Below are 14,632 nucleotides of genomic sequence, written 5' to 3'. Positions count from 1 at the left end.
AAAACACGATCAATTATTAATTCTATGTTTCTCATATGTATATATAGTTTTAATATTTAAAATAATTTAAAAATAAAATATTGAAGACACTTTTTTCTATATCAAAGTTTGTTATGTTTCTTTTAAATTTTACATTTCTAACATAATCTAAAAACTACTAATTTTATTTACTATACTTTGTGTAGATTGTTTAATTAGAATTTTCAAATAGACGCGGCGATATTTTCTTTACCGCTTATCACGCGCATTTCATACGCAGATCTTGCGATATGTGAGCACAAGCGATTTATTTCCGCGGTTTTCTCAGAACCTGCCTCTTCTTATTTTGCGGCTGACGAGCACGTTGATAACGGTTCGTCTGACCCCGAGAGAGAAACCGACGAAAACAGAAGCCCCGGAGGAGACGCGGAAATGAGGATCGCTTTACGCGGCGCATGCGATGGCGCAAGGGTGGGCGAGTGAAAAAAAAAAAAAAAAAAGAAAAGAAAAGGTCGGGACTAAACTGCACACAGCTGCCCTTAGGCACGTGCAGTTGAGCTGCTACCTGATCGATTCTCTTATATTTTCCGCTCTCTTCAGGCTGTCTGAAAAGCACGAGCTGGCGAACTAGTTTCCTGAATATATCAAGAAGAAGAAAAGCGAGCACTGTGCGTTAAGGCAAACTAGTCGATCGAATGGCTTAGTTTTATTGTATTATACAAAAAAAAACAAAAACCGAGAACATCAAAATTCAGAGTAGTATAAATAAATTCACGATATACGGTTTATTCAATAATAAAAAGAGGACGCCGGCTGAATAGAATTGAAATCGAGAACGTTCTTTCGAACTCATCGTCTCGCGACTAGGATAGTAGTTCGTCAACGACGTCACCTAAACGCCATTTGAATTTACACCGAAGAAGAATATTATTCAAATCCGCACGCGCGTTCTTCGTGCATAGATGGAAAAGAGCCGAGGAGCACGAGGGATCAAGAGGCTACCTGATTTTCTCTTCTTTCACGCGTTTCAGGCCATTTCCCGAAAGATACACATGATTGCGGCCAAGGGTCAGGCACTGACGGATCCGCACGATTTGAAATCGTCGGTAATCCTCGTACGAGGACGTTTTATATTGTATAACGCGTGAAAAATATTCGGGATTAACACAATCCGTTAATTAAATCCTCAGTTGTTTTTTTTTCTTCAAATCAGCGGTTTAAATCGAAAGTTTTGTCGGAGTGAGAAGAGCAAAACTCTTTTATCTGTACATCTCATTTTAACGGGCAGATATTTTCGACGAGAAACAATAATACGCTCCGAGGTTTCTAAAATGTTTTTCGATCCACCCGATGACGAAGCAGCGAGCACCGGATATAGCAATATTGCGGAACAAAGGCCTCCATTGGTCCCCGGTAGCGATTAAGGATGCCATGAACTCTCCCGGCGCGGATGCGGATACTACGAGGCCCGCATGTTAATAGCCACCGGAAGCTCTTAACCATTTGTCTATTTCGCCACGAGCGCGCAAGCGGCTCTCGCTGTTCGCTCTGATTTGTCCTTATTATGCGAACGATCAAATGATATAATGAACGATTTAGCCTCTTTAAGCGTTATCAAGTCTGTGCAATGGGACGTGGAGCTTATCATATCGCAAACTCGATAATTACAAACGAACGGAATCGCTTTTCACGGAATTGTTGAAGCCTCGTTGATCAAACGATAAAATAAAGAAAAAATAATCTCGCGAGCTCTCCGCAAAAGAAAATCGTATCTTTCTCACCTGAAAAGTGTGCGCGCTTCACATCCGTTAATCTCACAACGTCGCCGATTGTATTTTTTTCTATTGTTATACATTTTAAGTCACAAAATGTGTGTCATTTTGTTTTAATAAAAACTAGAGACTTTTTGTCTTACGATCTCTCACATTCTATTTGAAAATGAAAGTGTTAATTGCCACACAAGGAGGCGACTTGCCACACATTTCTCACTCTCTTTTTCTCTGATTGTGAGATATCAGCTCCACGTGTGTTCCGAGCGCGGAAACATCGAGGGAACAGAAACGTTAAGGCTGCAACCTGCATTACCAGTATCGAGGCGAGAAACCTCCTGTTGTCGGTAACATATGCAGCAAAGATATTGCAGAGCAGATAAAACCGAGTTTTTCTCGGCGAAAACTAGATGACGTGATACACGATTGCAACAATCCAAAATGTGTGAGCGCACGATCAAATTGTGCAATTTTGTTTTAAAAATCCTGTGCGTATGGAAATCTTTAAATACTTTTGTTTAAATATAAAATTGTAACCGAACCATAGACGAGGCATGAAACTCACGTAATAATTAACGACATTTACTTATGTCCGTTAAACAATTAAATGTCTTTTAGATGCGCTTTTGAATTACTGTCAACGTAATGCAAAAAATAAAACAAAAGTATTAAAGTCTCTTTACACACAACATTCGATCGTTTATTTCGCGGAAAATGTTACCTTATACGCGCAGGAAACGATTCGCATTGCGCGCATTCGTGATAAGCGCAAGATGACACAATTACGTCCTCTGCAATATTCTAGTAAATGCATTTTAGCAAGGCCGAATAATTTTACACGCGACACTGCGCACTTCGAAAGCGAGATGTGATTGTGCAAAATCGATACACCTCGATATTCGCATTACGATACGTTCGAGACAAGCGAATCATTCTTCACGGCGCGTGTTTCGAATCGTCCAATTGACGTGTGGTCCCGATAACGATCGGCACCGTAAGATTACATAATTGTAATCAAAAATTAGTCTGCGGAACGAGAGCAAGAAAACGAAACTTCTCGATACAATTTCGAAACGTGAATTGAAAATGTTTCTTTTCTTCACTTCTTGAATTTATAAAACCAAATTCAACAGCGAACTGTAGCTTCTAAATTTATTTATTTTTTTTAATTTTGACCCGACTCAACCCTTTCTACGTAACTTCGCACAACAAAAAAATAACAATAAAATAATTTGACACGTCAACTATTTATTATTCAATTTTTGTTTGATTTGGTAATTAGAGCTTTTTGAGATCTAATGTCGATTTTAACATCCCACACAATTACTCTGCTCCCAATATAATTTAAGAAATACACGGAGCGAACATTATCTGTATTGTGACAGACATGGTCTTTCAGGAATATTCCATTGATCTCAGAAAATAACATTTCTGCGACGTTTCAGCATCATTTTTTACCGCAAGGATTATTTCCAAACGAAACATTTTCCAGCGTGAGACGCGGGGCTCAATATACAACGACACGACCTAATATTTCGCAAGATATGTTTCCGGCGTACGGTTTCAATGCTCTCTCGAATGTTCCGTAGCTACGTAAGGGTCAGCGACCACGGCGTAACGTTATCCATTCCGCGTTGCCAGGTTATCGATCTGTACAACAGAGCGCCTTGACCGACCTCCGATGCATCGGACCTGCAAGTGCAAGTGCAAAAGTGCTCTCTTTCTCTCTCTCGTTCTGTTTCGCTCTCTTTCTCTCTCGCACGCGAAATAAAAACGAGGAGAAACGAGAAGAAAGCAACAGGACGAAGAGAAAACCATCGCTTGCTCATCGTCGTAGACGCGATTTTCTCGTGAAGTGAATCTTTGTTTTATACGCGAGCGGAAGATTCGTCAGAATTTTGTGTCACTCATTGATAAAAGGCTCGCGATTACTCATCAAGCGTTCACGTGATCGCCACAAAGCTGACGGAATTGTGCGAATAACGGGAGATTCGCTTCAATATAATCTATCGGTAGAAACATCAATAGATAGTAGGCGTCGATGTCAAAAAACGAACATCGCGTGATGACGGGCGACGACATCGATCGCCTCGACTATCGATTCGCCGAATCTTCGTCGCAAAGATCAAACACGCGCGCACGTTTAACTTCACTTGACTATCAGAGCGGCACTCGAACACGTGGCTCATCCATCTTTCACCGGCTAGACTCGATTCTCGAGTGTCCATTTCGCCGACCAACTCGCGGAGCGAAGGTTCAAGGTTACTCGTCGCGGTTTCACTTTCTGCGCGTTTACTTTTACTCCTCGATGGAGCGTTGCGATCAGCTGCGGCTTTGATTAAAACTCATCCCGCGGTTTATCAAAACCGAGAAACTTCGCGGATTTTCTCGAGAAAAAATACGATCCTATTCGGAAGACCAGCTCTTAACCTTCCCAAACTAGTTGTTGCAGCTAAAGCGAGTACATTTCACGGTTTGTGTAAAGATCTGACAAGATCGATGGTTACCAAATTCAAATTTCTGTAAGAAATTGTATATTGTATATTACGCGTTATAAAATGAATAAAAGTCAGAATAATTGAGAATAAAAATTCAATTCCTATTTTAATTAACACGTTGAATACGGTGCAAGTCACTGGCGCTCAACTGGCACGTGGAGAGGTCATTGGTCAACGGCGATATTATATGAGCGTCGTAACAATTTATTCTGACGCAATTGTTATGTAAAATTAATTTGGTATTCAACGTGTTACTTAGTGATATAAATAACTATTAAAACTCTCTTGAGATAAGTCTAAAAACAATTTAGGAGGATTAAAAATTGCCGAGAAAAAATAATCGATTATTAGAATACGAAATCCGATTGTATCAAAATTGCCAGTTGCGTTTCGAAAGAGACGTGAAAAATTCGTTCAAAAAGGCAGAGTAGATGTTCAATAGGTACAAAAGATGATAAAAAAAATTAATTAATTAACACGACGCAAACGTGGTAAAAATTACCTCGAGTTTTGGAAAATCTCGTTACAGCAGATAGTTGCGGAGAAAATGTCCTGTCGCTAAGTTTGCGCGCGTTAATTTAAAAATTTCTATTGCTCTGTCGAAAGAAGCACCAGCGGGAAACTTCGGCGAAGTAAAAGAGCGAACTTTTAACTCACAAAACTGTAACGACAAAAAAAAAACGAATTTTCTTCGAACTCGCTAACAACGTTCTTGCGGATTGTGCGCCGTGGATTGTCCCCGCGGTAATCGTACTCCCGGAAAGTTGCTAATGCAACTAACATTGTAACAGAGGATCCGTCGGGGGACGCGATTATCCGCGATTTAATGAAATCAAAGACGCGGGGACGGGGACCAGGCCACGAGCCTTCGGGCAGGAAGTGCTAAAAGCACTCACGGCGGGAAACGTTGATCTACTTACTGTACAAAGTTCGCGTCGCGATCATTCCGACACGTCAATTGCGCAGACAATTTTACAATTCTCTCAGCCGTAGCTATTGTGCAAACCGCGAAGACCGCGAGAACCGGAAAGACAAATAAAAAACGGCAAATTTTTATATTTTACGTTCGAAAAAGCCAAAGTTCGGAAAAGCTTACGCGAAAAGAACGAAATACATCGTACACGTGTTTCATTTAGTCAAATCTGTCGATTGATACTCAATTGTATTGTGATAAAAACAATATCTTGATAAAAATAGCAAATATCATTTAAACTTAATTTACTTATTAATCAAACTAATCGCAATTGACTGTATTTATAAATAAATAATACTGGAAAGTTTTACGAGATCACAGATGCACTTTGTTTCAGAAAACATAACGTTACTAATTTCAGACCCGAGACATTTAAAACGCGACATGAGAAACACGCGGGCCTTTCGAGGAAGTAAACTCGCGTCTTCTTCTCATGTTGAGTTAGATACTAGCGAATTATTTAGACCGCGCGCCAATTGACACCAATTGAGAAGCGCGTATTCGAAAGAGGCAGTTACAGTCAGCTGTCTATTCAATATTATACTGTGTGTACTGCGACATTTATATAATTTCTCTAGAGTTGCTCAATTACACATGTCGCAGCCCAATTAATTAACTAACTAATTAATATTAATCTGGAGTACTTGATTATTTAGTTAATTAATTAATCAAATTAATATTACTCCAGAAATAATTATTTGATTACTTAATTCAGTGTGTTTGGCGGACGTTTCGATCTTTAATTGTAGATCATCTTCAGCAAACACACTAAATTGTAATACAAAATCAATTGAATAGGAGAACGGTATAAATACAATGGACAAAATAAATAAGTACGCACTTAAATTCGACAAGTCAATACGAAACCGTCGAAAATGAGTTGGCAAGCCACAACTGGTTAATGTAACCCATAATAAAGACATACATAACAACAAAGAATAATGTTTACGTATCGGAGGTCTATAAAAAAATAATTGAAATAAAAAGTATTAAACTGTTGGTCAACGAGTCAGAAGAATAAAAGTCAATTAGTAAAAATAAAAGTCAGATCATTAAAACAAATAATGTAAACTTACTTTTAACAGCAAAATTAAAAACCGTATTGAAACTGTCACTATACTCCCCGAAAACAACCGACAACGGAACAATGTATGACTGTCTTACAGTAAAGATAATTCATGTATGAGAAGTGAAACGAGATTAACGCTCGAGAAAACAGAATTAAATAAATGAGAAAAAAAAGAAAGTAAAAACAACACGTGACTATTAAAGTTTCTTGAGTAAAGATGAATAAAATGAATCAAAAAGCTCGGTGTCTTTCATTGAATTTACATATACTTCCTGAATTTTGTGATATTTATTTTAATTACTTCATTACAGACCTCATACATAAACATAATACATAAACATTATTCTTTGCTATTATGTATGTCTTTATTATGGGTTACATTGATCTGTAGTGGCTTGCCAACTCATTTTCAACGGTTTCGTGTTGACTTGTCGAATTTAGGTGCGTATATATATACTTATTTATTTTATCCATTATATTTATACCGTTCTTCTATTCAATTAATTTTGTATTACAAATTTTGTTTGCTGAAGATGATCTATAATTAAAGATCGTCCGCCAAATACACTGCATCACTGATTTATTTCAACTGTCTACCGTCAACATTGACCATTGATTCTTTGGCTTATTATATATTTTTTGTGTTTGTTTCTTCGGGCCGTTTATTGTTTAAATATTAATTACTTAATATTATTAATGAACGAAATACCAACGATGTATCATCAGATACTAGATATCGGTTTTCGAGTCACGTCAATTAAATCCGAATGTCACGATTGTTTCACTAAGTTTTTCACGATCTAACATATTGTTTAGCGATAGCGTGTTATACCAGCATAACGAAAACTCCGAGTGAAGTGTGAAATATAAACTCACCACAGTCAGACTGTCCAACTCGCCTAGCCACTCGTTCAGAAGCTGCTCGGGATCCGTTTCGTTGTCGCTGTCTTCGGCTTCCTCTTCGTATCGTTCCATGATTAATCGACTGTCTGCTCAATAGTCTTTCTGCACAGAAAAAATTAAATCACTCAATTTATTTTACTCGAAAAATAATTTTATAAGGTTATTAACTTTAATTCTGAAACGTTTGTTTGTTTGTTTGCTTGTTTGTTTTGTATTCTAAAAGCGAACCTTAGATCTGTCGCATTTTGATTTTATAAAATATTCACGTTTAAAATATTCAAACTTTTGTATATTTATGATTATTCTTTTCAAGTTTCTACCAATATATGTTGTAGTTTATTTAACAACAATTTTACATAAGTTACTTAGAATAAATTTTATAAAGTTTCGAACGCTGGTGAAAATAAATTCAAAGCTGTTTTACAGCACGAAAAAATTACAATTGAAACTGTGAAAAGAGTGACTCCGCAAAAAGAAAAAATTTCGCCCGTTTTGAATCCTTGAATTTTTGTACCAAATAGTGTGTTAAGTAATAGCTTATAATAATAATTGATCACAGAAAAATTTTATATTGAGCCTACTTTTCGTTTTGGAGATAAGCGAAGTCAAAGTTATTAAGTTGGGAGTGAAAAAAGAGTACGAGTCCGTCTCTCGATTTGTAAATACCTAACAAGCTACTTGTGACTTCTAGGTAATTAAAAATTACTCGAGAGACAAACATTTGTATATGTCATTATATATATTGTGAATGCAGTGTTTCAAGATGAGTTGAGACAATATCCACAATTATTTTATGATCGAACTAGCTGACAAATATTTCGTATTATTTCTTTTCGTATTGCGTAATGTGTCTATTATAAATTTCATAGTGCTGTGAAAATGTCTGATATGCATATAAACACTAACTTTACTTTAATTATGACACGTACGTTGTAAAAAACATATCTCTCTGAGTTATATTCACAGAAAGTTTCAGTTATTCGTTGTGTATTAAAAAGAATATTAAAAATATTAGCTTGGTGTCTTGCATATAAAATAATTCACGTAACGTGTGATCCGGTCACATGTGATTGGACATTAATAACAACTTTTTTTTATGTTACCAATTATAACCTCTGCGTATTTAAATTTTGCTTTTTATACTGGTTTTCGTGAACGAGTATCCGTTCAAGTCAATCAGTGTAAAGGGATGCGCACAACAGCAGCGAATTTATGCAATTAAAACTCGCTACTGTTGCGAGCATTCCCTCCACCGCTTTTTCCTTACATGCTGTAAAGAAAACTGTGAACACTGGCGGCAGTACGTGTCCGTCTCTCGATTTGTAAATACTTTCTTTCAACTTCTAGACACATAGAAATTATTTCAGAAAATTATTTGTATATTGTGAGCAGATAATCATAAAATGAGTGTTACTAGTGTGTACAATTATCTTATGATCGAATTAGCAGGTAAAATATTTTGCATTAATTGCGTCAATGTGTCTTTTATATACATAGTGGTCTCAAATTTTCTGATATACATATAAATGCTAATGCTTTTACTTTTGACACATACTATGTAAAAAATATATCTCTTAAAGTTATATATTCTCAGAAGATTCTAGTTATTTATTGCGTGTTGTGAAAAAGATTAAAAAGATTTTTAAAAGTAGTCGATGCTCAATGTCTTGATAAAAAATAATGTATGTAAGTGTATGTACATAATTTTTTACTCGCTGAAATCAATCAGCGTAAAGTGACTACTCGCTGTAAAAACACAGGACATTCAGTTTGAAATACTTTTTTTTTAACTATAACGATATTTAACTAATGTTGGTGTTAGAAAGAAGCGCGACTTGACACAAAGCTTTTCTTACAAAACTTTTTTTGTGCTACACATTTTTATCAAGAAAGTTTGTATAATACTACAAAATGTGTGATATCTCAAAAAACTTATCTTTTAAAAAAAAAGGCAAACAGGCGTTAAGTACGCACACAACACGCATTGTATTTAAAGTAAAAATCTTAATTCAACCTGTTTTTTATTTACAACTGAGACTAAAATAAAATTGATTGGTTTCGACGTTGAAATATTGCTCCGTGAAAATTTCATCTCTTCTCGAATACCTGAATTTCGCGTATATAGAGGCACGTTCGAGCGCGACTTCGTTACGCGTAAACTTAGCGCGAGGCACTGCCTTGTCTCTTAATATTTATTAATTTACTATTTGTTCATTATACAATTTAATGTATTGTATATATCAAAATGTTTAATATTTACAAGTGAAATGTTTATTGAAATTTTTGTATTATGAATTACGGTTTATACAAGCCGACATGCTAAGTGTTCGTGCAATTATAAATGTATTTTAAAAAGATGGTAATTATACAGAATAGGGGAGCCCTCTCCGATCGGCTTCTCGTTCATATGTATTATTCACATATATTATTAAGATTACCTTGCTGAGTAACAATATGAAGGTTTTAGTCGTCGCTCATTGTTTATAAAAAAGTTATGATCAAAAAAAATTTCAGAAATAAATCTTTTTTCCCGATAACATGTACATTTTTTGTGTGTTGAAAGCATGTAGGCAAGGGTGGCTTTGCCCCTCCCCCTTGCTCTCCCCTAAAAAAAATAGAAAACGATTTCTGATTAAGTGTCGTTAAAAATCACGTACATACTATCGACATGAAGCGACCAGTAATCGGAAGTCGTTTTCTATTTTTTTCGAGGGAGGAGCAGGGGGGAGGGACAAAGCCCTTCCACCTACGGGGGAGCGCAGCCACCCCTGCCTACATTTCAACACACAAAAAATGTACATGTTGTCGGGAAAAAAATTTATTTATGAAACTTTTTTTGATCATAACTTTTTTATAAACAATGAGCGACGGCTAAAACTTTTAGAAACGTATTCCGGAAGGTCAAATTTACAATATATGAGAACGAGAAGCCAATCGGAGGGGGCTCTCCTATTCTGTATATTTACCATCTATTCGTGATGCAACTTTGCATATTATTTAAATTTTCGAATTAAGTACTTTACTTAAAATGTTGATGTATATTAAATTATACGATTTTGAGAAGTTAAAACATATTTATAATTGCACAAACACCCACTATGTAAGATCGTAAACACCGTAATTCTTAATGTGTTATAATAAGTGTCGCATAGAAATGTTTGTTTTTAATATTCTACTTCAATTTTATTTGTAGTTCCGATCACACGTAAATGGGCGTTAGTAGAAACGCCTTTCACAGTAATCATGATAACTTCTGCTTATTTGTATTTTATACTTTACGCCGGACCAAGTTACATGAAGAATCAACAACCATTTAACTTAAGAACCTTTATATTATTTTATAACGTATTTCAAATTCTTGGTAATGCGTGGATGGTACACAGTCACATATCTGCTGGCTGGTTTACTGAATATGGTATAAAATGTACTAATAATAATGATCCAATAAGTACAAATAGTTTTAAGGTATGTTTTTATGTTACGTATTGATAAAATTATATTGCTGAACTAAAAAACGTAACACATATTTGCCTGTAAAAACAATGCAATTAATATATTTCCTTTTCACTTTAAACATGTAATAATTAATATTTTTTAAATACAAATTTGTGCTAATTTCAGCTAATAACTATTTCATGGTGGCTATTAATATTAAAACTAATTGATTATATCGAAACGTGTATATTTGTTTTACGGAAAAAACAGAACCAAGTTTCTACTTTGCACGTGTATCATCATGTGTCTAATGTCTTTTTTGAATGGGTTTTCCTCAAGTACATAGTGGAACCCAGATTGACATTTATAAGTTTACTTAATTGTTTTATACATATTATCATGTACACATATTACTTCATTGCAGCATGGAGCACAGCCATGCAACAAAAAGTATCTTTTATTAAACCTTATATTACGAAAATACAAATGGTAAGTTCTACATTATATACAAGTTTGTAAATTATGTATACATCACGCATGTATCATATAAACAAATTTGTACATTATATTTTACAATTAACCTTCATACACACCATAATATTGATACTAACTGTTTCACTTAAACGAATTGTAATTTACTTAATTTTAACGTTCCTATGATAAATTTATACATAACAACAATATATTTTGAAATTATAACACACACACACCTCTAGATAATATAAAGTATTTGTATAATATATCATTATAAGTGAGTGATTATTAATATAGTTTCTGTTCACAACATTATAGACGCAGTTTATTGCGATGATATGCTACGGACTACAGATTGTTCTAAGTTCAGAATCCACAGGACTACAAAGATCAAAACCAATGACATTCGTATTTCTTTTCAACGTAATACTATTACTATACTTATTTTATGACTTTCATAAAAAGACATATGGCAAAAAACAGAAACAGAAAACTGCTAAACACGAAGAATAAAATTTATTAATCTAATTGTGGTAAGACAGAGCGTGTCTGAACAAGTTGCTGGATGTATTTAAAATAAAATTTATATACCATAAATATCTGTCTACAAATTAGACACTGTATATATACAGAGTATCTGAAAACTTCCGACACAGTCAAAGTGTGAAGATAAATTGGGTCAATCTAAACAGAAAATAATATTTACCATTTCGCTGCTAAAATTTGCAATACGTATTGAGTTATTAATTAATGAATGTGAGTCCGTAGGAAGCAATGGTCCGAACTCTTGTAGGCGTGTGTGATTTTTAGTCGTATCGGCATGAACATTAGCTGATTGCAAGAAACTGTGTCACACGCCGTTCGCGCTTGCTGTTTGCTTCGCCTCTTGTTGCTAAGACATAATTTACATTATTTTTTTTACTAATGAAAATACATGTCTACAGAATTCAGATCATCAACTTCTTACACGCTCATAGGCTTTCATTCATTAATTAATAAACTCAATAAATATCGCGAAGTTTGACTGCAAATTGCTAAATGACTTTTTCTGTTCAGATGTAACTTACTCCAACTTCATATTTTGTCTGTGACAAAATTCTTTCGACACTCTGCATATTTGTTAAATTTCACATTTAATATATAACCAAATAATTTTTATTATAATTTTTATATTAAATATTCCTTTATATATAACTACCTAATCATATGAAAGTTTTGAATTTCAATAAAGTAACGATTAAAACGAAATTAAAATGCTGGCTGGAAACTGCTGAAATTAACTGAAGTTTCGAGTTTTTCTTAACGTGTAATATATACGGTTAATATATGACTAAATAGGTCCCTAGTTGTGGTGAAAGATGTGGAAAGACAGCTCGTCTTGTACATAATAATGCTGATATTGTTCAGTTTCTTTAAAAATTTTTTCTTTTTCTGTTTATCTCTTATATTTGTTATTTTTTCTGGGTGTTTTTTTCTTTTAGCTGCTACATAATTTTGTAATTTAGCAACCTGCCTATGTACAGGTAACTTGGTTTACCTCTATAGGATTTACAATGTTGTAAATATGGGGCTGATCGAATAAAATAAAATAAATAAAATAAATATAAAAATTTACTTGTCTTAATTAAACATGAAAACTATGAACCATATGTGTTTGAATTTTATTTAATGTGATAATTTTAATTAAGTTGTGGGTGCGCGCTACGCGTCATTGATTATTGTGACATATATATGTATTTTCACGTTTTTTTTTTTTTTTTTTTTTTTTTTTTTTTTTTTTTTTTTTTTTTTTCCAGTCGCGCTAACCGTAACAAATATAATTTCACATAATTCCAAACTGCTTCACAGTTGCGACACAAATAGCCGAAAACTAGTTAGCGCCGCGGAAAAGAGGAGCAACAATGCAAACGATATATGCATTTGAGATATTCAAGTTCGATATTAACACAGACGTTTTATAACAGGAATTGAAGATTATATGAAATCAACAAATAATTGCTATATATGTAATTGAATATTTTATGGTCAAACAAATATAATCTCAAAATTATTTGTCATTTTCACTTTTGCGTGTAAAAGTTACACGTTTGTCCGCGTAAATAAACAATATTTTTAATCTTAGCAATTAGCAAAATTAAATGCGTTTTTGTGTAATTAACAGACGTAGGACTTTCCCGTGAAGGGCGACCGGCGTGTGCGTGCGCGTGAAACGGGTTAAGGTAAAAGCGTTTTGAGATTAAAAAACCGGCAACATTAAAATGTCAAGCACTAAAGCTGTAATTACAAACACTGCTAATGAGGCATTAGATAAATTTGTCGCGCTCGCGCATCGCGGTCAAGTACGCCAGTGCGCGCAATAATGAGAATTAATTTAATGTCGGATTGTGTCTCGAAGAGAGAAATTAATTGGCCGCGCCGTGTGTTCTCCCCCGTTTTGGCCGTCGTTCTAACAAAGCAACGCGATCCTGATTACGACATGCGCACACAGAAGACCGGATCTCTTCCGAGAGACGGTTTCAGCAAACTCGATTTTACCGTATCGATTTTATTAATTCGATTCTCGTTATAGACATTTGTTCTTGCTAAATGCAATCGGTAATTATTTCGATACAGTCACGCGGCAACAACGCGGCAATCGTTTCCTCCGCTATCTCTCACCGCGAAGGACCTTCGATTTGCTGCAAGAAATCAACTTCCCGGCGACATACTTCCAAGATTAGCCAATCGTCTCTGTATATAATTAACCAATATTAATTACAGCAAAATGCCTCGTAAAACCGTTTCCCGACAGAACGGTAATAGTAAGAAATCTGAGACTGAAAAAAGTTCGTTGCAAAAAAACGAACGCGCGAATAAAACCTTGGAATATAAAAGCAAAAAACTTTTCATTTTTTTTCACTTTTTATTCCATTGTTTTCTCTCTTTTAAAAAGGCATGCACAGTCGATACTCGAATATATTGAAGTTCTCTTGAATATCTCGACGTTAATTGTTGCCACGTTTGTCGTGTTCGCCATATGCACATAAAAAAGAAAACATTCGCGCAATTAATTAAAAAAATGTTTTTTTAATTGAATTCTTTCATCATTTTGCTATGTTCAAAACAGGCTTTCCGTGCATAAAACACACATGGGGAAATATCAGCGATCCGAGAGAGTTCACTTCTCACGACACACCCGCGTGCACGAATCGAATGGTGTGTGCATTATCTCTCTGGGTGGATTTTGCATAAACACGGCGCGCCGAAGTGCGCAGGTGCGGCGCAATCGTCGTCGCTGGGGCGAATATACTTGCATTCCACCGAGGGAGCGTAAAATGTTGCGCCGCTAATTGCAGAAGGAGGGGAGAGGACGCAAGAGAGGAACGAGTTTACGGTGCACTGGACGGTGTCCTTGCAAGGTTTTACCGCGAAACACATCGGCGGTGTGTTTCGCCGGTGGAACGCGAGTGCGCGGAGATTGCACGCAGGACAGAATGGAACACGCACGGCAAGGATGGAAAACGCGTGTGTGACGCGTCAGCTCGATGTAACT

At 35.3% G+C, this 14,632-nt stretch overlaps 2 protein-coding genes across 3 annotated transcripts in view; one reads left to right on the top strand and one right to left on the bottom strand.

Moving 5' to 3' along the window:
* LOC109854409 (amyloid beta A4 precursor protein-binding family B member 1-interacting protein-like) overlaps nucleotides 1–14,632 on the bottom strand; it is a 132,557-nt gene that overhangs the window by 82,256 nt on the left and 35,669 nt on the right. For both annotated transcript variants that reach the window (XM_020427468.1, XM_020427469.1), the window contains one exon: nucleotides 7,165–7,293. In XM_020427468.1, coding sequence (XP_020283057.1) covers nucleotides 7,165–7,263 — 99 coding nt within the window. In that variant the 5' untranslated portion in view covers nucleotides 7,264–7,293. The remainder of the gene's footprint in view (nucleotides 1–7,164; nucleotides 7,294–14,632) is intronic.
* On the top strand, nucleotides 8,509–12,669 carry LOC109854410 (elongation of very long chain fatty acids protein AAEL008004-like). Its single transcript, XM_020427473.1, has 4 exons — nucleotides 8,509–8,640; nucleotides 10,385–10,656; nucleotides 10,813–11,115; nucleotides 11,419–12,669. Exons 1-4 carry the CDS (start codon nucleotides 8,595–8,597, stop codon nucleotides 11,611–11,613), a joined length of 816 nt encoding a protein of 271 aa, XP_020283062.1. The 5' UTR covers nucleotides 8,509–8,594; the 3' UTR covers nucleotides 11,614–12,669.

The sequence above is a fragment of the Pseudomyrmex gracilis genome, unplaced genomic scaffold (genome assembly GCF_002006095.1).
Source record: "Pseudomyrmex gracilis isolate BER0280 unplaced genomic scaffold, ASM200609v1 scaffold_64, whole genome shotgun sequence".
NCBI lineage: Eukaryota > Metazoa > Arthropoda > Insecta > Hymenoptera > Formicidae > Pseudomyrmex > Pseudomyrmex gracilis.
The sequence above is the reverse complement of the archived record's forward strand: the minus strand, read 5'-3'. Positions and strand labels throughout refer to the sequence as shown.